This window comes from Diplotaxodon limnothrissa, linkage group LG15, assembly GCF_057381915.1.
Source record: "Diplotaxodon limnothrissa isolate DT_005_m linkage group LG15, D_limnothrissa_male_GT1.1, whole genome shotgun sequence".
NCBI lineage: Eukaryota > Metazoa > Chordata > Actinopteri > Cichliformes > Cichlidae > Diplotaxodon > Diplotaxodon limnothrissa.
The window spans coordinates 640,278-664,818 of record NC_140610.1 but is presented as its reverse complement, the minus strand read 5'-3'; the positions used below and the strand labels follow the sequence as shown (position 1 = coordinate 664,818).

General features: G+C 43.9%; 1 protein-coding gene across 5 annotated transcripts in view; it reads left to right on the top strand.

Moving 5' to 3' along the window:
• The window catches only part of disp1 (dispatched homolog 1 (Drosophila)), a 120,254-nt gene extending 101,302 nt beyond the window's left edge, over positions 1-18,952 (top strand). For all 5 annotated transcript variants that reach the window (XM_085373177.1, XM_085373173.1, XM_085373174.1 and 2 more), the window contains 8 exons: positions 7,075-7,104; positions 7,444-7,567; positions 9,052-9,179; positions 13,000-13,094; positions 13,319-13,416; positions 13,507-15,096; positions 16,354-16,617; positions 16,703-18,952. In XM_085373177.1, the coding sequence (XP_085229303.1) occupies positions 7,082-7,104; positions 7,444-7,567; positions 9,052-9,179; positions 13,000-13,094; positions 13,319-13,416; positions 13,507-15,096; positions 16,354-16,617; positions 16,703-18,496 (4,116 nt within the window). In that variant the 5' untranslated portion in view covers positions 7,075-7,081 and the 3' untranslated portion in view covers positions 18,497-18,952. The remainder of the gene's footprint in view (positions 1-7,074; positions 7,105-7,443; positions 7,568-9,051; positions 9,180-12,999; positions 13,095-13,318; positions 13,417-13,506; positions 15,097-16,353; positions 16,618-16,702) is intronic.
• Positions 18,953-24,541: the final 5,589 nt, after the last annotated feature.

The following is a 24,541-nucleotide window of genomic DNA, read 5'->3' as shown; positions in this document are numbered from 1 at the left end:
ATTAATGACTCGTGTTTGCCTTAAAAAGCTTCTCCTCACTGTGAATGAGAGGCTTCAGGATTTTCTTTGAAAGGACTAGATCTGTAGTTCATCTAGCTGCACAGCGACAAAGTGTTTTGATAAAGATTCATTATAATTTTCATTCCTCATGTTTGCACCCCCCCACAGCCTACTCATTCAGGAAGCCATACTCAACAGATGCCTGTGGTAAGAAGCTGGAGGATCAGCAGTTGCTGGTGGGAAGCATTGGTTCCACCTCTGGAGGACTAATAGGAAAGCCTGCTGGTCTCACTGACCACACAGACCCTCTCAGCTGCAGACAACTGAGCGGTGTAAAGTTGGCAGGTTGGGAAGGACTTGTGGATTCAAACTGTCAGATTCCTCCTGGCACTGCCCTCCAGCTATTGACAGGTTCTGCTTTTTATTAGAAAGAATACGAATGACAGTAATGATGTAGGATATGAAGCTCTGTGCAACAGACAGGCCTGCGTGCATCTCCGGGTGTGAGGTTAAAGTGATAAGAATGAGGCGAGGAGCAGCCACAGTAAAGACGTCGCACTGACTGACAGCTTAACTACAGCCACGGTGCTTAAATCCCACATGTATGCTTGGAATTTTTGTGCGCCAGTATTTCACCTCCAGGAATTCAAGGGAATGGCAGGTGCAGCCAGAAAAGGCCACGCTCACCAGTGGAAGCAGTCATCCTGCATCCACACATGCAGATGTGAACACGGACGTCTGCTTCAAGTCCTCAGGATCAGAATCAGTAAGAGGGCAACAGTTAAACCCATTACCCACACGACCAGAAACCACTGAAAAAAACATGAAAAGTTATGTAGGTGTTTTTAAAGTGCAGCTTTCAGAAATGTCTGGCACTAACTACTCCACCATGACCACTGGCATCTACTCACCGCTAACACCGTTATGCTGCTGCAGCCCAGGCACCTGCAGTAGCTGTTGGTAAAAAGCTCACCTGCTCAACCAGGTGAACTACAGCAGCGCCCAGTCTGTTCATATTTTGAATACCGAGTGAATACTGCATATTTGGCTTTTTAAAATGACAGTGCAAACTGGTTCCATCAAGCGATTTCAGCGTGTTAGCCACGCCACCTGTTATGTGTCACATCAGGTTTTTCTCTGGATAAATATTCAGAGCCTCTGTGCTAAAACAACTTTATGTCAAGAACATTTGAACGGTTCCCTGACACAAAAGGATCAATCAGTTAGGATTAAAATGCTTTTTTTTTCATTTATTTACTTGACTAAATAATTTTTGCTCAAATTCCCAGTGTGATTATTAGTTGGCTTATACGCAAAACCTCTTACTGGGACTATTTTATTCCGTGCAGGAATACACACTGCGTTGGGGAAAGAGTGAATTACAGTCTGATGTGTCAGTGTTGAAATGATTGCCTGGAAAATGAAGAATGGAAAATGTGCCGCAAAATCCTGCTGCCTGCAAACCAAACGCATCAATAAATTGTTATATTTTCAACTGTATCATCACAAATATTATTTCAAATTTCTTGGAATATCGCAGTGTGGTCTTTAGGCTGTATCGCCCACCCTCATTGGCTCATACATCTTTTTTGCTCTGTTATTGTTTCAGTGACTCAAATCATAAACAGATTTTCCAAAACATTTGTTTACATATTTACCTACTCGTTGATGCTTTGTCTAACTCTGTTATGCTCAGCTGGCTGTTGTGGATGTGCCAAATCCACAGCAATGCTTCCAGACGTGTGCTGCCAACGGGCCACAGGTATCATAGAGCGCCCTCTGGTGGATAAAACCCTTCGACATGGTTGAAGGATGTTTCTTCCATCTTTTTTTAATTTTTTTTATTTATTTATTTTTTTTACTGACACTCTTATTACTGCTTCACTCAGTGAATGGGTTAGATGCAGAGAGCAATTTCCCCACGGGGATCAATAAAGTATTTATTATTATTATTATTATTATTATTATTATTGTTACATCCAAGTGAGTCCATAACGGCACTTGTCCTGTGGTTGCTGCACTTTTTCCTCCCATCATGCCTGGTTGCGTTTCCACCATGCGATGATGAGACGAGGTGTCCCCGACTGACCTCAGTCTAAACTTAGTTTAAACAGCCCAGGCCTGTTTCTGTGTTTATTGGAGGCCTGTTAGAAACATGATGCCCAATGAATCACTTTGTTACCACTGATGCTAACTGATGCCTTTTTTTCTCCTTGCTTTCTTATCGGTCTGTCTTTGCAGACGTAAAAGCAATGTGTCCACTTTATAGCACACAGTTGGCTGCTCTTGTTTGGTATTTCTCTGATGTATGTGAGTAATGGCTTTACAAGTGTTTACAGTCTTGGATTTTATTATCTGTTTACTGCAACACTGCTGGGCTAATTTCCACACGCGCTCATTTCCGAGCTTTCTAAAAGCTGAACTTTAGTGTTTGCATATAAATACAGGCTGACTTAAAGCACTGATTTCCACTCATTACAATTATTTATCTGTCACAAAGTTTCCATTCCTTACGCCCTCTGAGCCTCGTATCTGTTTACAGTTGTGTTAATGTAATCCAAGGCTTGACACAGTATTCTTCTTTAGGCTGAGTTATCGGGCACAGTGTGGTATTTTTCTGCCCAGCTAGTCTCATGATGTCATTTGAGTAGGAGCACTGGTAGCCGGGGCCTATTTCACGGCTAGATCGAGCCTCTAATTGAGTGCAGCGTTCCAGCGAGGCACTAATCAGGGCAGGGCGGGCCCAGCAGCCTGATGGCTGACACTAATTGTTCCTGCGCCGACTTAAAGGCCATGTTTGTGAAATATTTAGCTACCCGTCTGTTGACAGTTAACTCCGTCCTCTGCCTCTGAACTCTTAACCCCTTTACTTATTATTTTGCTAGTTCCTGTCCAGTTGTGAAGTGCAGCGAGTTTGAGCACAAATGTCAACAACAGCAGTGCACAACGTGGCCCTTAGAGCTTAAAACCAGCAATCGCCTCACATCTGTTACAGTGCGCTCCAAGATCTCCGTTTTGGACGAACCCCAAAAGATTTCGCCATGCTCCTCCTCGCGCGATTGTCTGCTTCCGTCTGGGATGAGCCAGAGCCGTGGTGTGTAGAAAGCCGTCTCTCGGTCCCCAGCTGCTTCTCTGTCAGCGCCGTGCTGAGTGAGCGGCGGGCCGTCTGTGTTTACCTTATTAATTAGCCCAGTGATCCAGAAACACTCTCCCTCTGGTAAATAGAATAACAGTGAAAGGTTACACGGGCGGAGGAGAGGGAAAAGGAAAATAAGAGAGCAGGCAGCAAGCAAAGGAAGAAAGGGAAGGCGGCATGGTCAGGAGGGACCAGAGAGTCGTGGAGGAAGCCTGATGTGGCAGGTCAAGGATTTAGGTGGTTTTTGTTCATTTTACAGATTGCAGTTCTTGAGATCATGTTGACCCCAGCTTGCCAGTTTCAGTTTTATAACAATGGCATAAATTATTGCTGTGAACTGCATAGATCAAGAATCCATCATCTCTTGTCTTCTTTAAAAGCATCCAAGTATGCTGTGCAGCTTTCCAATTGGCTGAAATGAATTCAGATTGGAGCGTTGCAGGCCAAAATTCAAAATAGTCCATTAAGTAGACAAACAGACAGCCTGACAGCGCTTTTATGAATCTGCTCCAAGTGTTTCCGATAGCTCGACTCCTCCATCTTGGGCCATATCTGTGTCCTGGGGTCTCCAGTTCAAGTCCATACATGGAAAGCCAAGAGACGGCGCCCAGTGAAATGAATTACATTAGCAATACAGAGTTTTCCCTCGGCTGCGTGTTCAAAGAAGGGCTGGGGAAACGTGTCTTTCATTAGGTACTGCTGGTTTAAACCGGGTTAGAGGTCACTTTGAAAGCTGAAGGGGAAAAAGTCTAATATACGAGAGCGAAGAGCAAAGGGAGGAAAACACATTTTAATTTGATCAATTAAAAGGAGCTAATTTAAAGCCATTGCTTCAAATGGCTTAATGCTATGAAAACACTCAGGTCCATCTGTGAGTGGACTTTTCCTGGTTAACACTATTGTGACACAGGCAGTAGATCCGGTGAGGCCTTGCTGGATTGGACCTCTTCCAACTCATCCGTGCTCGATCCGTTTGGGATTTGAGGAGTGTAGAGGCCGGCTCGATGCTGTGGGCTCTGTGTGGTGCTGTTTGCAGGGAGCCCGGAGCATTGGAGCACAACACTGCATTGTAACATTTCTTTCCCCAGACGAGCGTGAGTGATGGCCTGTTTGTGTCTGTGCATACCTGTGTTGGCAAACTGTGCTCTCAGCTTGTGCCACTTGACATTTGGCTGCCATATAAAAAGGCCCAGTGGGGCTTTAAAGGGGATTTACAACCTCCTTACAACCCTGTGGAGTAAAATTCCTCACCTGTCCCGCGAGTTCATTTGTGGTTCCCATTATGACTTATCTGACTTTGATGGGGGGACAGACACCCTGCTTGGATCATGGGGCCATGTCGCTAAAATCAGAGTGTTGTCAACTTGATTAGCTGCACAAGAAGGTTACCTCAGAACTCACTTCCTGTTTCTTTGTACCATTAGAGAAGTAAAGTAGGGCCACTTAACTTCCAGTAAAGATGTGAATCTATGATGCACTAAAAATGTATTTACAATCCTTTAAGCTTCAGGTTAAAGCCGTGCATTGATCTTTCCAGAGACTTTTCTGGCAGAATGGGTAATCCAGTCCCTCTGGCCTCCAATAAGGACTCTGCTCATTGATGTAGTCACGGTCCTGATCTCCTCTCGACTTGTCATCATTTTAACTTGTGCCTGAATGTGCCTTCATTTGGCATCAGTGTGCAATAAACAGCTCTTTTAAAACGACTGATTTTCATGTCTTTTAGGGGTGCAACGATACACAAAATTCACGGTTCGGTTCGATACTTTGGTGTCACAGTTCGATATTTTTTCGATACAAAAAAATGTTCATGCTTTTTTAATTTGTCATTTATTAAAATTCTAAATATATATTTTAACTCAAAAGTACAGTTTTTAAATTGAATGTTGCTGAAACAAAGTAATAAAAAAATAACCATCTGATGGAGAAATCTCTCATCTTTGGAAAAGAGTTTATTACAGAGAAATGGCTCTTTCAAAATAAAAGCTATACTATACGCTTCTTCTGGGCTATACTCTCAGCAGCATATTAAACATATCAGGTCCCCATAAGGAGAATCCTGTGCTAACGGCTGTCTAAATGACTCGGCTAAAGTTTGTAGCATGCGTGCTTGTTGTTTTGTCTGCTTCCACTTGTCTTTGCACTAGGATGATGTCGGAGTAAATGTGCAGTCATATTCGTTGTGTTCCCACTAGTGCTGTCAGCGTTAATCTGAAATGACGTTAACGCCACAACACGGCAAATCTCCGTTAACGAGCTACCGCGGATCTCCCCGTGCATGGGGCTGGACGGCCAACACGTTAACGAGCTAACTGCGCTAACACACTAGCTCCCACCATGTAATTGAGCATTGCGTGGCACATCCAACATACTGTTTTACTTTAGTCCATGACGCGCTTACCTTCAGGGTCATACGTCACATGAAAACCAAAATAGTTCCAAACGCCAGATCTGAATGAGGGTGGGGGAGGTTCAATTTGCCATGTTGCAATGAGCTTAACTTCTGTCTCGCTAGCTTGCGCTGGGCTCAGTGGATCTGCGCTCGACAGTGCAGCCTAGGCTGCACTGTCGAGCGCAGATCCACTGAGCGCTCAACACAGACAGCATCGTCAGAAGGAAAGTTGATCAAATAAATTAAAAATATTGTATTGTTCGATACATATGCGTACCGAACCGAAAGCACTGTATCGAACGGTTCAATATCGATACGAGTATCGTTGCACCCCTAGTGTCTTTGGGTAATATCGGTTTCTTCTTCTTATTGAATATCGACATCTGCAAGTGTCAGCCATGGTAAATATCAGCTGAAACCAGCTCTGATAACGTGACGTTTACCTGTATCAGTTTACTTGTTTATGTCATGTGATTCATTTATTTATTGAGTGTTCAGACTTTGTTCTGTTTGCCCGTTTTTATTCACTCAGCTGTGTATGTTCATCCCAAAAAAAAACAAACCCAACCCTGCATCTTTTTTAACTGCGAAGCTTCAGTTTAGGTTTTTTGGGAAGCTAAAATCTCCAACTCTGGCTGTTCCGTGTGTTTTCTCCACACAGACATGTGTCTGTCTCCCGTGAACCCCTTTAGCCTTGATCATTAATCTCCTGTAGCCCCACTGTGATCAGGTGGTCGTATCTGATTCTGCCACTTCCTCTTCCCTTCCACCCAGCGCGTTTGTTGCTTCTCCGGCATACCGGACGCTCCCCCCACTGCTCCCAAAAGGAGCTGACGAGAATTCCAGATAGATCCCGAGCAGCTGAAGTATGTGTCTGTGGGCGTGTTTGGGTCAGCCACCAACAGGAAGCCTGATTTCACAATGTGATAACATGTCTTTGTGTGGAAGTGCAAGTTGTAATCCGAGACTTCCGGATTATCGGCGAGGGCCTGGTGTGTGTTGGAGTGCTGATTTATCGAGCACATGGCACACTAGGCTTCACTTGGCTTCAATGAAATTTAAAAAATGCTGTTTAGCAGTTATCAGGAACATTTGAGGCTTTATTTAGCTTCACGCTGACATCCGTTTGTGTCAGGATCAGCCAGAAATTCAGGATCATTTTGAGCCCAGCACAAGTTCTCAGGTCGGCGTCGGCCTGCAGTTTAGATGCTGGTACCTCGCTTGAGTCGTTAGATTTCGGCGTGTGGCTCGTGTATATTAGAAAGAAAATCCCTGTAAGCTTGTCTGTCAAATCAGAACAAAGTTTGAAAAAGGAGCAGAGAATTATGAGACGTTCAGCACAAAGTGGTTTTGACAGCCATGTCAGCTTTAATGTCTTCAGCGGTCCAATATCCACGCTGCGCGCTCCTGCTGGAAAAAGATAAGCAGCACATGATGGAGAAAAGATGTCCACTCTTTCTCAAGTCTCCTCCAATATGTTTTTGATTGGTTGTTGCTTTGACTTCAAAATATAAACCTGATTTATCTCCCTCTCTTTGGTTTTCAGCCCTTCGATGCCTTTTCGATTTCCCAGAAGGTAAGACCTGCCAGAAACGCTCAAACTTCTCCTCCTTTCTTTATTTCTGTCATCCATCCATCAGAGCTCTACTGGAGCCATCATTCCTCAGTAGTGAGTCACGACTTATTGATTCACTTATCCTGCAGTAACTAGCAACTTGGATGTCCTCATTTATCCATTAACCTACAGTAAAATCTAACTCTTAAAGACAAGACATGTTTTCGTTTTCTCCGTTTGTTCCCTCAGTGAGTGCTTTTTCTTGTTTCTCCTACTCTGTATGTAATCAGAGGCACATGCTGTTTGAAATCAACTGTCAAAGGACGTCTTGTCATCAACTTTTATGTGTCTTTTTCACAGCTATGCTGAGCTAATAGCTGATTGGCCAGTGGTGGTGCTGGGTGTGTGCACGGTGCTTATTGTGATCTGTGCCCTGGTGGGCATACTTGTGCCTGACCTGCCGGATTTCTCTGACCCACTGCTCGTGAGTACACTACTCATTGGTCGCCTTTGTAGATGACGGTAGCCGTCCTCTTTTCAGTGTGTAGTACTGTATTTTCCGCACTATAAGGCACACTTAAAATCCTTTAATTTTCTCAGCAATTGACAGTGCCCCTTATGTATGAATTCTGGTTGTGCTTATTGACCTCAAACCAATTTTATGTGGTGCACGGCGCTCAAAAATCTGTCATAAATGCTTCAGTATAACTTTGGTAAGCTACGAAGCCGCACCGCTTGATGGATTGTTGGAGCATTACGGATGCCGTAGTCAGGAGCCTTGCGGAGTAATCTGGGTCCTAAACTCCGTCCGCTTCAGGTCCCAAAGTCAAACGATCACTGCGGCATCACCGAGAGTTAAAAACTGTCAAAATTCTTTCATCTTTACTAAAGTGATCAGCGTTGCTGCTTTACCAGGTGTAACAATTAAGTTTAACATCCAGGCATCCATGAAAACAGGATTTATTACATTTAACAGAGTTAGAAGTTAGCAGGAAGTTAGCTCGCTAGTTTCCACCTAAACACGATATTGCATGTTCTGACTGAGAGATTTCTGAAGCATTCAAACATACAGCTCTGCCACCACTTCCAACATAACTGAAGACAGGAAACTAAACAGCAGTGACGTTTGTAGGGTTACTGAAGTTGGACTAGCTGGTATATAATGATGTGCTACGTGACCGCTAGCAATACAGCTATTTTAGCATAAACACAGTGAAGCTGGAGGATGAACGCCAACTTTTTTTCCCACTCGATAAAAGTTAACGTGAGGGTTCCTGATGGTTAGAGACAAATGCAATCGCATGGCAGGATGCTGTAAACGGACCAAACTTCAGTCAGGAGAACAACTGAGATAATCCATCCACAATACGAGGTTAGTGATTCATATACTGCAACAACATGGGAATAGAGCAGCTGATAGAGAATTCAACATTAATGAATCAATGGTAGGGAAGTGGAGGAAGCAAGAAGAATGAGTTGAGGAAAGTTTGACTTATCTGACTGTTTTGTTTCGCTTAATGCGCCTTATAATCCTGTGCGCCTTATGGTCTGAAAAATGCGGTACTCATGTTGTACATAGAGACGCACTCATGCAGGCTGATCGGTTCTATGTTGTCCTGTTATGTTTGAGTTTAGTTTGCCAAAGCAAACTAAACTCAAACATAACAGGAGTACCAAGAAAGCAAACATGAATTTGACTGTTATTCATGTTATTTCTAATAATTTCTAAATTTCCATACATATTTTGATTAAATAGTTGAGGGTTTGATTTTGGGGGAATATCAGTGAATATATTTGATTTTTAAATCGCTAAAAATGTGTGTCGGGCTTAAACGTCCTGTATTGGCTGAGCGTGATGAGAACTGTGTGATAATAAAATGATCAGTTTGCCTTAATACAATACATTTCTACAAGCATAATCATGTCAATTTCTGCTGTTTTATTTCTGGTATCTTTTTTTCCTACAAGGGCTTCGAGCCACGGGGAACAGCCATTGGCCAGCGACTAGTCACATGGAACAATATGGTGAAGAACACGGGCTATAAAGCCACACTGGCCAATTATCCATTCAAATATGCAGATGAGCAGGCCAAAATGTGAGTTTACACTCATCTGAGATGCTTTCTGAAGCTCCGTGCAGGAACATGCGAGAGCCGGTTTAGCAGCTTTTTTTTCCCAAAGGCTGTAGAGTTTCTCTGTCTGCTCATCAAGCCGTCTGAAAGGCGATTGACATTAAACCTCTCATCGGTGGGTTCATCTGCAGATGTTTGCTTTAGCAGAAGAAAACAAAGATTTGTTGCACAAGTGTCGCTGCAGGAGGACAAATCTCACATTCACATGTTAAATATTTGTCGTAACCCTTAGTCCACGCTAAAATGTGCAGTCTGTCGATTGATTACATGGGCAGCAAACTCTGAAATACACACAACAGTTTTTTGTTCACTTGTCTGTGTAAAATCTCCTTCGAACACCTACAAGTTTAATGCACCTGCGAGTCTTCTCATTGAGTCTTTAGTACTCTCATTGTCACATCGTTGTGTCCCATCGACTTCAGTGTTCACTTTAAGATTATGGTTTTGACTTTTCGAGCCCTGCATGGACGAGCAGCAGCCTACCTCAGTAAACTTTGACAGCAGGTCCCTGCTGCATCATACGAGCTTTTCTGGCTTCCTCCTCAGACATTAGTTATAGTTTTCCAGTCAGACCTTTTACTTCTTTTTGCCTCAGCAGTGCAGGATTCTGTCCACGTCACCTCCAGGTAAACTGCAGCAGCACTGCCCTGCACATCTGAGTTTTCTGTGTCCACATTTTGCCATTGAGGGTCTCTTTGTCATGTTTGCCACGGCCACAATTAGCTGCAGGATTTCCTCCATAGTGTGTAGATCAAGGGATCAGACCTCTGGCTGCTGGAACATAGCAGAGCATTGCAGACCATATTCTGGTCTTTGTGGGAGACCAGAATATGGAAATGGAAAAGTCTATCCTGCTGCTTCTTCATCCATCTCCCCTCCACTCTCATCTTCAGATGGGTCAGAGTTGGAGACCGCTCTGTTTCTACCTCCTCGTTCCCCCTAAAAGATCATTCCCAGAGCCTCCTGTGTGCTGTAAAGTGTTGCCCTCTTCAAAGTAACTGCTCCACCATAAACTACCTGAGCCACAACCAAAGAGCCCTATTTTGTTTTCAGTGTCTTTGAAGCACTGAAAAGCTATCAGTGTTTATTATCACGGCCTTAGTTTAAACACAGAGTGTGGCTTTCTAAGAGAGAAGACTTGAAAGTGAAACACACACACAAACGCACACACAGACACAGACACACAAACACACACGCGCTTTCTTTCTTTTAACATCATATACCACTGCAGGACAGCATGCTGAACGGGAACAAGAATTACGATGTAGAAAGATTTTTATACACAGCTCTATATTTATAGACAGGGTATCAAATCCCAGAAAAAACAAACACACGCACACACACACACACACACCATTGTCCAATATCAATCATCAATAGTGAGACCCACTTATTGTGTGAGTAACTAGGCAAACTTGCAGGAAAAGGTAAAAAGTGTAAAATGTTGCTTTCAGTGGTAAAAATTAGTGCCACCTGGTGGACACTATAAATATGAAACATTTAAAGCAAGTGGTCCAAAATAAAAATCTTTAAATCAAATAAATTTACATAATTTTCTTAGACATTATTAAACGTTTAATTACTTTTGAGCCTGTAAAACTGAAGTGACAGTGTAGAGAACATTATTAAACTGTTACTGGTTGAACAAAGACATTATATAGTGTCTTTGTTTGGCACTCATGTCGTTGGCTTCCGCTATCAGCCAAGAAGAGAGGTCACAGGGGAGCGAGAGTTAAAGGCGTGGGGGTCAGAGGTAGAGTTGAAGGATACTGTTGACAGACCTGTCTGAATCTCCTCCTGAAAGAAGAGAGGGAATAGTCGAGGTTTGTCCATCCACGAGGTCAGCCTCTGCCTCCCGTCAGCCAGAGTCTGCTCACTAATCAAGAACAAGTCTTTGCATGTCTCTCTCTTTCAGGTCTTCGTGCACACATCAGACTGCAGATATCTGCTTTCTTAAATTTTACTGTTGCTCAGTTTTGCTTATTTGATGCATATCACCATATTCACAGGCATGTCACTTTAGCGTGATTAAAAATCAGTAGACCGTCTTTGATTCAGATTTAATTTTAAATTTTTTATGAGCAGATGCTGTGTAGAAACATGTAGCTAAGATTAGAGCCTCTAAAACAGCTCTGTTCTGCTGATTAGATAAAGTCTGTTCTCTCCGTCTCCCTCTGTGGACGCCTTTGTCTGTCTTGCGCCGCGTGTCTGTCTTCATGTAATTGTGTGCTTATCAGAAAGTGGCTCCTGCTTCTGTCAGCGAGCTCCCCTGGCTCATCCCCTCCGTCTGTCACTCTCTCTCTCTGACAGCCGCCTGATTACCCTGCCTTCCTCTTTTCCTCCTAAAAATGTGGCTCATTTAAAAAACTGATCTGCACGTCTCCCCCCGGGTGCCCTGCTCAGTCAGAGTTACCATTATGATTATTAGAATAATGACAGCAGTACCTCGCTGTACTGCAGAAAGTCATTTATCTGATTTCTTGTAGGGAGCTGCGATGACTGCTGCCTTTTCTGACACAGCAGCATCTGTTTGATTCATGAAGTCATGAATAAGAATTCTTTCTGGATCGTTTTCAACTTGGTACTGACTGATTATTATATTTGCAGCACATTTGTGCTACAAATATTTTTAGAGCTTTTCCTCATTTTCTGTCAGTCATTGAACACATTTAAGTACCAAATGACACATTTTTGCTCTCATTGTTCAGAAGGAGCTATCTGCTCTGACAGAACTTAACAGAAATGGTATTCCCAATAGTTCAACTGTAATGTTAGCTAGCTATGTTATTATAGACTCACTGGTCATTTTGTTAGTTACATTTAGCTAGTATCAGGTTGGGGCCACGTTTAGCTTCAGAAATACTATATTTCTTCTGGCTGTTGCTCACTAAGTGGCCCAAAGTGTGCCGAGGAAACTTAACAATATAAAAATGCCATTTAAAAAAAACAAAACAATGTAAAACAATAATAGGAATGTTAGGAATTAACTCTATGAAATACAGTTAGTTTTACAACAACAGCAGCCTCAAACAAAATGTCAATGTGTGTTTCAGGATAACATAAGAAGGACAGGATACTTTAGATGTTGTTATTGTGATCTGAAACTGAAATTTCTTGAATGAATCATTTGTTTTGTTTGTTTGTTTTTGTTTTTTAGGCATTTTGCTAAATTTGAAGTGTTTCTTTCAAGAAACAAAATGAAATCATTTGCATATGGCCTTCTGCAAAATCTGGTTTCATCCCATGATCACCATCTTCTCCAAGTCTACAAGCCTTAATGCACTGAGCTGCAGCCATGTGATTGATTGCTTGTTAATACAAATTTCCAGTCACAAAGGTGTGTCAAATAAGGTGGCCACTGAGTGTATACTGTTACAGTGGTGGATGATCATACAACTCGGACTGGTCTAAACACAGTCAGATAGTTTGTTTTGGGGGGGGGTCTGTTTTTTCCTACTCTTGATTCTTTCTGATGACAAAGGTGATTTCATGCCCAACTCTGGCTGAAAGTGCAGAAACGCTGCCCTCCCGCTGTGCAAAGCTTCTGTTTGTGAAGAGTAGCCAATCACATATCTGGTTCAAAGGGGTGGGGAAGGAAACTTAACCAAGGGCTGATGATTTTATAATACTATGAGCTATGAATCACGCAAAGCTTTATAGATTACACAGAATGGTCTAGCACTTCCCAGTGAAATCAAGGTATTTTGTGTAAAATTCACATCCTGTTCAGCACCTTAGTTCAGTGCTTCAGATGTTTGCTTATTCTCCTTCTACTGTTTTCCAGTCACCAAGAGCCCAGGCGGCCCAAAGACCACTTTGACAGAGACAAACGGCAAGCTGAGTGGGACTTCAGTAAAGAGTTCTTCTGTGATGTGCCAGGTAAGATTCAGGACAATGGAGAACAGGAAGAATTATACTAGTCCACATTCCACACAGCTCCCAGACAGATTTATGGCTTTATATAAGGATGAGCAGGATAGTTGTGCTTTTTACTGTGGCTGATGGACGTGAACAGGATCTTTGCCAGATGGTCAAATAATTTTTTGTCTTGTATAAAATGGGGAAACTTGCTCTCCTACTTGGCTATGCCATCCTTTCTGCAGGTGACAGTTATTCTAGAGTGGTGTTCTCGTCAGCTGAAGGGAAGAACCTGTGGAGTATTCAGGCCATCAAATCCATGTGCAATCTGGACAACGCAAGAGTATGCTGGCATCATTCAAGTCGTGTGAATATGTTTTTCTGTTACACTTCTGCTTGTTTTCGCTTATTTATTCATTCTTTCCGTCCTTAGGTGCGTTCCCACCGGGACTACTGGAATCTTTGTCAGCGCACCAATGCTGACTCCTGCTGCCCCAGCTGGACGCTAGGTAACTACATCGCTGTCCTCAACAACAGGTCATCCTGCCAGAAGATTACAGAACGAGACGTATCGCACACACTCAAGATCCTGCGCTCGTGTGCCAAATACTATCATAACGGCACTCTGGGACCCGACTGCTGGGACATGACCCTGCGGCGGAAAGACCAGCTAAAGTGTGCCAGTGTGCCCCGCAAGTGTACAAAATACAACGCCATCTACCAGATCTTTCACTTTCTGGTAGACAAAGACTTCCTGAGTCCCAAGAGCCTGGAGTATCCTCCGCCTGTGCTCAAGTACAGCATGCTCTTTTCCCCCACGGAGAAAGGCGAGTCTATGATGAACATTTACCTGGACAATTTCGAGAACTGGAACGCCTCCGACGGCATCACCACGGTCACAGGGATCGAGTTTGGCATTAAACACGACCTCTTTCAGGACTACCTCCTCACAGACACGGTGTATCCTGCCATAGCCATAGTGATAGTCCTGCTGGTCATGTGTGTGTACACGCGGTCAGTTTTCATCACACTCATGACAATAATAGCCATCATCAGCTCGCTGATTGTGTCATACTTTCTCTACCGAATGGTTTTCGACTTTGAGTTCTTCCCCTTCATGAACCTCACAGCCCTCATCATCCTGGTAGGTATCGGTGCAGATGACGCCTTTGTGCTTTGTGACGTGTGGAACTACACTAAGTTCGATAAGCCTCACGCTGAGCTGGCAGAGACGGTCGGCGTGACCCTTCAACACGCGGCCCTCTCTATGTTTGTCACCAGCTTCACCACTGCTGCTGCTTTTTATGCCAACTATGTCAGCAACATCACTGCCATTCGCTGCTTTGGAGTCTACGCTGGCACTGCCATATTGGTCAACTATATTTTAATGGTGACATGGCTGCCCGCCGTGGTGGTGCTACATGAACGCTACCTGCCGAACATGTTCCTCTGCACTAAGCCTCAGCACCAGCAGACAGGTTGTTGCACGCAGATGTTCTGGGCCGGTCTTTGCCAAAAGGCCAACAAATGCCTCTTCACATTTTCGGAGGTGTCGAGGATATTCTTTGAGAAGGTGCTGCCCTGTATCGTCATCAAGCTCCGCTACCTCTGGCTCTTCTGGTTTCTTGCCATGACCGTGGGTGGGGCCTATGTGGTTTGTGTAAACCCAAAGATGAAGCTCCCCTCCTTGGAGCTGGCAGAGTTTCAGGTCTTCAGATCTTCTCACCCATTTGAGCGCTATGATGCAGAGTACAAAAAGCTTTTCATGTTTGAGAGAGTCCATCATGGCGAGGACCTCCACATGCCCATTACCATCATCTGGGGGGTGACCCCTGTGGATAATGGTGATCCCCTGAACCCCAAAAACAAAGGAAAGCTGATGCTGGATAGCAGTTTCAACATTGCCAGTCCAGCATCTCAGGTCTGGATCCTCAACTTCTGCCAGAAAATGAGAAACCAGAGCTTCGTCTTTCAGTCCGAAGAGCAGGACTTCACCAGCTGCTTCATCGAGACGTTCAAACAGGTCAGTACTGCATGTGTAATAGTGATATAGGGAGCAAACTCAAAACTCAAGAACCTTTTTATCAATAAAAAAATAAAGTTATTAAACCACAATTGATCTCCAAAACCAAAACGATTACTCTAAGAGTTGAACACATTTCTGATGTTGGTGTTCTCCTGCCGTTTGTTAAATTCTCACTTGAACTGATTGACTTCATCAGATTAAACTTTCTTACAGTCGGCTAGCATTAGCTTATCTGCTATATAGAAAAATGACTTGTTATCTGGTCTTTAAGTGATGACGCGTGAACGCTGCTTCCAGGTCCAAACTACTCTGCGTTTATTAAGGCTGTTGTGTTTTTAACATGCTTTAATGCTTTGTATCCTGAACGAGCCCCTAAAAACAGTCAGTGATCACTGTTGGCCTCGCTCGGTTTTTATTACCACTGTTCATTTCAAAGCTCAGTTTTTAAACCTTACGGTGTAACTACAGCCAATGCAGCAGTATATGAATGACTAACCTCATATTGTGGATGGATTATCTCAGTTGTTCTCCTGACTGAAGTTTGGTCCGTTTACAGCATCCTGCCATGCGACTGTATTTGTCTCTAACCATCGGGAACCCTCATGTTAACTTTTATCAAGTGGAAAAAAGTTAGCGTTCATCCTCCAGCTTCACTGTGTTTATGCTATGCTAACAAAGCTGTATCGCTAGCGATCACTTTGAAAAGGAGCTTGGAAAGAAAAGCATCTGGACTTGTTTAAGTCCCAGATTTAAACCTAGTGGGAGTATCCCCCCCAAAGAGGGACAAAAGGACAAAACGTAGAGGATCATCAGGGGGTCCCTTTGTCCCTCTTTGGGGAGATACTTCCACTGGGTTTAAATCTGGGACTCTCCACCATTTCACCCTTAGAACTGAAGAAGCTTCTCGGATGAGAAGCAAAACGTCTTCAAACAACTTAAACAAGTCCAGACGTTTTTCTTTCCAAGCTCCTTAGACTACGATGACCTGGATGACTGAGAACCTTCACAGAGAACTGTTAGCACTGTTTATGATGAGCACAGAGAAGAGTGCTGGTGAGGAGTGAGCATACAGGTCACATTCTTCAGTCCTTCTCTTAGAATTCGTTACACAGGCTATTTCAAGACATCCGTGTGGATGGAAGTTTTTCATTTTTCAGTTGCAGTCCTTTTAGACATTGGCCATAAATGAATTAAGCCATAAAGTTTCAGAAAGCAACCCGACCGATTCTGGTTTACCTCTTCTGTTTTTAACAGTGGATGGAGAACCAGGACTGCGACGAGGCCTCTGTCTACCCTTGCTGCAGTCAGTCCATCTTCCCATACAAACAGGATGTCTTTGAGTTGTGTATCAAAAGAGCCATCATGGAGCTGGATCGAAGTACTAACTACCACCTTGACAGCAAGACCCCTGGACCTCGATTTGACATCAACGACACCATCAGAGCCATTGTTTTAGAGTTCCAGAGCACCTTCCTCTTCACATTGGCCTATGAGAAGATGTACCAGTTCTACCGTGAGGTATGCACAGCCCAGCATCACCTGGACACATCTCCACTGGTGAAACAAGATATTTTATAATGTTAGCAATGTCTTTCTGTTTTAGGTGGATGCCTGGATCGAGGAGGAGCTTCGCTATGCCCCAGCAGGCCTCAGCTATGGCTGGTTTGTGAGCAACCTGGAGTTTTATGACCTCCAGGACAGCCTGTCAGATGGGACTCTGATTGCTATGGCGCTGTCAGTGGCTGTTGCTTTCAGCGTCATGCTCCTGACCACCTGGAATTTCATCATCAGCCTGTATGCCATCCTGTCCATTGCAGGGACCATATTTGTCACAGTGGGCTCTCTGGTGCTTCTGGGCTGGGAGCTCAATGTCTTGGAGTCTGTGACCATTTCAGTGGCGGTCGGACTGTCCGTGGACTTTGCTGTCCACTACGGCGTGGCCTACCGACTTGCCCCAGAGCCGGACCGTGAGGGAAAGGTGATATTTTCCCTCAGTCGGATGGGTTCTGCTATTGCAATGGCAGCACTAACCACCTTTGTTGCCGGCGCAATGATGATGCCGTCAACTGTCCTGGCCTACACGCAGCTGGGCATGTTCATGATGCTGATCATGTGCATCAGCTGGGCCTTTGCCACCTTCTTTTTTCAGTGCATGTGCCGCTGCCTGGGGCCCCAGGGCACCTGTGGCCAGATACCGCTGCCCAAAAAACTGCAGTGTCAGTCCTTCACCGAAACCACATCCAGCAGCCCCTCGCCCCAGGGGAAGAGTTCTGGTCTGGCGAAATACCAGCTGGACTGCAAGGGCGGTGAGGTGGAACATTATGAGCTGGAGCCTTTAGCATCCAGTCAAAAAACTGAGGATAAACTGCACGAAGGGCATGATTCCAGCACTCAGCTTTATAACAGAATTCCTCCTCACCACCACGCTGCTCCTTTTTCAAACATTCATTACTCGAACACAGAAGCCGGTGAAAGAGGATCTGAGAATGGGCACGTAGCCACGCTGAGCACACCGTGCAGGTGCCAGTACTCGCAAAACACCAACTGCACATGTGGGGATCCTCATCTGCTTCAGCAGTGGAACCCACATTCCTGTGCGCCGGATTCTCGCTCCTGCCCTCCAACCTCTCAGCTCTTCCCCCTCTCAGGAAGCCCCCTCAGCAAACAAAACGCGACCCTTTTACCAACAAACCTGGACCCAGTCTACACACACGTGGAGTGCTGTATGCACTACTTCCACTGTCCACTCACTCATTTCCACCACTGCTCACAGGGGAGATTGGTGACCCCCAGGCAAGGAGCTCCCCACACCTGTCACTTCAGGAAGCACTGTGTTCATACTGCGGCCCTGCAGGCGGCCTCAGTAGGAGACCAGAGATTCACAAGCCCAAAGCAGGACGCTGGCCCGGATCCAGGACCAGGACCTGGCTCTGATTCTGAGACTGCTGGAGAAGTCGTAGTTCATAGGCATGAAATGTCATTACCTGACAGTAGCCAAAATATCAGCACCACAGCACAGCCTCAAAGCCCCTCCCCCTCTGCAGGCTCCTTACACAAAAGCTGCCATGAATGTGCAACGGACACCAGCCGTTATCGTGGTGATAACCACACACCCACCACAAGAACTGAAACAGCAATGCACATGGATGTTTGTGAAGTCCCTGGCAACCAGGACAAACCTGACAGTATTCCCGTCACACGGGAAGAGATCGTTAAGACATGCAAGCGGAACTCAAAAAGAGAGCGGGCGGCCTCTGCCTCTCCAAAGAAACTCAACTGTTTTAACAGGACGTTGAAAGTGAAATGCAATTCAGCGTCAGACGTGCCAAAAAGCGAAGCCAGCGTGCCTCCTATTGCAATAAGCACCACTAATCCCTCTTCTGAAAGCTCATGCTGACAATAAGTGAAGTCAGTATCACAAACCAAAAGTCCAAGAAATGTTGTGCAATCGTACAAGGTGTGGGATGTGTTGACCAAGTGCCTCGGTGTGTTTCATGAAGCACGGACTCACTACATGTATTCAGTTTACAGTTTTCTTTTTGTACTCACCAGCGTTTCAGATGTGATTGTTGTTTTTTTAACAGTGAAACAAACACTACTGATGAAGCTGCATCATCACTGTGGGACGCGAATGGTCGTTTTTTTTACTTTTCAAACTGGCGTCGCCAACAAATGTTTTTAAGTCGTGTGTTAAATACGTAGCAGCCAGTCGCACCGGCATGAAATCGCGCCGCCTCTGTTGCTTTATGTCTATCACTTCTTTGTATGTGCTGGAGTCCGTGTTAACTTCCCAGTGTACTCTTGTTGCCACATGCCTCAGATAAAAGCTGTACTGTGTGATTAAAGTGTCGTTTTTAAGAAACAAAAACATTGTCCTGCTGTTGTGTGTATTTACAGACATTAACAGACACACACACACACACACACAGACAGAGACACACATTTACAGACATTAACAGACACACACACATTAACACACAGACACACACAGACACACATTAACAGACACACACACAGACAGACACACACATTAAGACACAGACACACAGACAGAGACACACATTAACACACACAGACAGAGACACACATTTACAGACATTAACAGACACACACACATTAACACACAGACACACACAGACACAGACACACATTAACAGACACACACACAGACAGACACACACATTAAGACACAGACACACAGACAGAGACACACATTAACACACACAGACAGAGACACACATTAACAGACACACACGGACACACACACACACAGAGACGCACACACAGACAGACACAGAGACACACATTAACACACACAGACAGACACATTAACAGAGACACACATTTACAGACATTAACAGACACACACATTAACACACAGACAGACACAGACACACATTAACAGACACACACACAGACAGACGCACACATTAAGACACACAGACAGAGACACACATTAACACAGACACACACGGACACACAGACAGAGACACACATTAACACACACAGACAGAGACACACATTAACAGACACACACACAGACAGACGCACGCACACAGACACATTAACACACAGAGACAGACAGACACACAATCAGGAGTCGTGACGTGTGCACCTGTTTCATCGTCTCGACTGCTGGCGCCTTCGGTGCGCTCTGTTACACGGCTCGAGGTCACAGGATTTAAACTGCACATGTACACGTGATTTACACAAGAATAACCATCTGATTTTATTGCTTGTAGGTGTGTGCTTTCTCACACGGGTCCACTTACAGCTTTTCTAAGATTCAGAATAACATGCACTGGTAAAAAATATAGATTTATTTATTTTTATTTCATTTTTTTAAAGAAATCTTTCATCTTGGGAAAATTCATTACATGACATCATTGAACCCGATGAAGAAGAAGGCGGTGGGCTACACCTCAGGGCTTGTAATTACAGGAGAGATCACTTTGGCACACAAACACCAAAAAGGAGCCCTGCTGCCATCAGCAGTGGTTTCACTCATCTAATATAGAGCACGCATTAGCCAACCAGTAGCTTTTGTATTACCAAAGAATAAATGAATCGTGGCGAGTAAGCTGAAGGGGGAAGGATAGTTAAACACTTTGCAAATTCACTGATATGATACTTCGGCAATAGTAGAAAAAACTTCCATACATGACTTTTATATACAGTACTGTGCAAAAGTCTCAAGCCACCCCTCGTGTCTTTGTGTCTTGATAGGAAAATGACAAATGGGTGCAGCGATTTACTGAAACCAGCTATATGGTGCGAAAAGAGTTTGAACAATTCTACTGGGCTTGAAAGTCAATATTTGTTATGACTGCCGTTATTCTTCAAAAGAGCCTAAAAGGCTTTATTTTGAGTGTCAGACACGTGTTTCCGCCACCTTGTGATTAAAAAAGTGGCGCTTCTGTGGAATTATGATAAACTCATCATGTGGTGTTTCCACCACAGTCTTGGCTCATTGACAAAGCTTCATATCAAAACGCTGATGTCCAAATCCTCCTAATTCAAAAACACGTCCCTCCACCAGCCACACTCAGCAGCGTCATGGCGGGCAGGAAAAATACCGCCGTGCTTTCGCTTCTTTTTTCCTCTCATCCCTGAAACAAGCTCGCACATACAAACAAGCGCTCTAAAGTGCATTACACAAGTAAAACCACCCACAGCTTTTGTGTGATGGTTCTGTGTTGCTGGAAAGATCCTATTTTGGCACGTACAGCTCAGCTCGTGTTCCTTCAGGTGTCTGATCCCCACGGCTGTGGTTTCTCTCCTCCACAGCTCAGTCCCTGCAGTGAGCCCACATCCCTCTGAGGCTCGCTCCTCAGGCTTGTGTGAGCATCCCTGTAATTCTGTTTGTTTAAATGCAGGTCAAATATTAGCTAAGGCTGTGTAGAGGGGTTTATTACATCCCCCCTTCTAGGCAGAATCTTCTAAGTGTAATCTGCAGGCATAGCTGGCCGATGGTGATTTTTCATTTTTATGGGACGATGGGTTTGTTTTTTTTAAATGATTAAAGTACATAAAACAATCTAATGAGCAGATACACATTAAAAATATCTCTCTATTTCTTAACAGGTATAAACAATGAAAGGTGGTGGATTGGCCAGATGCTGGCCAATGTGTAAAAATAACTCAGTTGTTTGTTGGTGGCTATGGTGGAGCCTCCAGCAGGTGGATGAGAGAAAGGGGAGGCAGTAGGAGAGCCCCGAGGCAGCCGCTGGTGCGAGTGTCAGGTGAACTGAACTTCAGGTAAGAAGTTATGAGCTGCAGTCTATCTGGGTCAGATATAAACCAAGTTTAGGTGGAGTTTATTTTCGTTGTGCTGACGTTTTACAGTCAGTTACAATAACTCGTACTGGGTACTAGCTAGCATGACGGAGTTTCTATACATCTGGGTGAGTGGTATGATGTTACTGATAGTGAACTTTATTTTAATCATAAGGTTAGTTAGTAGCTGCCAACCATCCCGTAAAAAACTTAATCGTCTGGTATTCAGAGAAAATATTACGCGTTTCGTGTTGAGGTGAAAAGGAACAGTTTGTCCCGGACTTCAGCTACAATGAAAAAGACACAAAGCTGGAGTTATTCTGTCGTTACGCTGCACAGCTGCCTCTTCTTCTCTCATTCTCTCCCCTCCCTCTCCTGTTTCTACTTCAATCATGAAACTGATCAATGATCAGCTGATCGTCTCTCTTGTTTATCGCCCACTTTGTGCCAGAAAGAGGAAACCAGCAGATGTCGCGCTAAACAACAGCAGCACGTTTAAGCTTGATCAGCTGTTGTTATAATTTATTTAATATTAGTTTCTAGTATCAGCTGATGTTTGCTGGAGCCACAGCTGTAAAGCTGCTGGTCATGATGTCGGTTTGGATATGTGGTGAGAGGGAAACATGAAGATGAAACCAGGAGATGTCCTTACTGGATCATCAGAGCTGTGATGGAGAAACAGGTTTACCTTTTAGGTGACATGAATGAGTTGAAGTTATGAACTGTTTCTGAGAGACAAATAACACCAGGATCCTTTTCTAAGCAGCTGACAGCTGGTAACTGTGCAGGGACGGCTCTAGCAAAGTTTTGCCAGGGGGGCAGGTAGGGCATTAACAGGGGGAGGGGGCACAAAGAAATACTTTTCTTTCTTATTCTCATTTAAAATGTCTCACTTTTAAAAAATAATTATCTGATGGTGACGCCCATAGATATTATGGCCTGTTTTGTGTGGTGTAAATGGCACCTCATTTTGTCTATAGTGTGTCCTGGGATCTTGCTAGGCGCCGAGCGGGTCTCAGGTCTCTTATCCTCCTTGGAGAAGCTATGTTGCTGATCTAATTCATTGTATATGTGATGTGAATATGTTTGAGGCCACTGTATCTGTTGTTGTGGGTGTATTTATACATTTTATTTTATTTTTTTTGTGTACTCTTTAGGATTTTGTGTAATTCTTGGGAGGGTGAATGTAACAGGGTCATAAATCACATTGTTATAATTACACAAAATGTGTTCTAAACCCCCAAACTGTTCCTTTTATACCTGACTTTTAGGACCTCCAAGCCTGTAGTTATGTTCATTATCAGTTAGAGCCCCTCCTCATTCTTTTCTTCTTCTTCTTTGGTGCAACCCTATAAATACAAAGTACCCCTTTTGCCTCTCCCCTTTTCTACAATTCCCCTGTGGGAGAGACACAACGCAGAATCACACTGGTTACATAAGGACATCTCCTGGTTTCATCTTCATGTGTCCCTCTCACCACATATCCAAACCGATATCATGACCAGCAGCTTTACAGCTGTGGCTCCAGCAAACATCAGCTGATACTAGAAATTAATATTAAATAAATGCTAACAACAGCTGATCAAGCTTAAACGTGCTGCTGTTGTTTAATGTGACCTCCGCTGGTTTCCTCTTTCTGGCGCAGAGAGAAAAGCCGATCAGCTGATCATTGATCAGTTTCATGATAGAATTAGCAACTTTCTAGCTGAAGTAGTACGGGACAAATCGCGTTCCTTTTCACCTTAACTTTAAAGTTTGACCTCCTCGGCTGTAATTGGTCCAGCCCAGAGTTGATCATGACCAACTGGCCAATCCACCACTGTTCATTTATACCGTTAAAAAAAGAAAAGGAAGAAAACCTCATTGGCCCATAAAAACGAAATATCATGAGCGGCCCACCGGGCAAATGCCCGGTATGCCCGATGGCCAGTCCAGCCCTGAAATACAGTCATGACAGTAAACGAATATGAGTTCAAGGACTTAACAACATTACTTCAGTTACAACAACATCTCTGATACATTAGCACTAAGGGAACACTGAATGACCTGGTGCTTTATGTCCATCTAAGATTACCACAAAGTAAAAGATCTCTCAGCAACGTTATGCAACATTTTAGCCACACTATCGCCCCGATCAGATCAGTGAGCTGGGATTTTCTATTCTAAGCATGAGCTACTGTTACAGCAACAGACATTAATACTACTGGTGTCTCACACAACAACTCAATGTCCACTATGTGAAGCAGCCAAACACATGCCTTCTCCTCTCGTTAACTGAGATAAACTGCTGGCATATTGGTTTTACATCTATACTGTCCAGTCTGTCCTGGTGGACATACAGCAGCATTGTTTAATCTCATTTGAGTCATTGTCTACCTTAGCCATGTTTTCTGAGAGCACTGAAGCTACTTTCAGCCTCAACTGAGGATACTGGGATGACTAAAAGCAGCCTGACAATTGTCATGATAATAAATACTAGTTAATCTATAGCACCAAACCATCAGTCAGTCACCTGTGAGCTCGCCTCTTCACCTCTGAGCTACAACATGGCAGAGCTGCCTCTGTCACCTGATGAATAACAGTGAGACACTCCACATACATGCAGTCACACATGTGCTTCAAATACAGTCACAAACCACCAGGTCATCATCCAGTTTCACCTGTGATCTTGAGTCACCATTGCTCTCTGAGCTTTGTGTTGGTTCTTCACCTGACAAACAGGACAAACATGACAATAAGAATAAAATGTGCAGCTGCTTCAGTGTTTCTGTCACTTTGTGCAGATCTTGACTCGTCAGTAATGTTTGTAGTGTGAATGCATTTTTAAAACAATTTGTGCAAACTGCACTACCAGGTGGAATATTTGCAAAATCATGACGACCTCGTGATATTTTGTCTCAAAGATTAACCCTATGAATACGTCAGTGCCGTTAGGATGAAATTATTGTGTCACCAACATTTTAATGTTAGACATATAATTCTAACAGCCTCTGTAAACTAATATCATGGCTGCTCAAAGCTGCAGTTTTCTCTGACAGCTTCAATCAAAATTAGAAACGCTGCTCTGAGACTGAGAGAACTAACAGTGCTGCCTGCTGTGCAGGTAGTTTCCCAAACACGTTATTCATAGTTACATACAGTTTTAGACTGATGTGGGCCAAAGCCT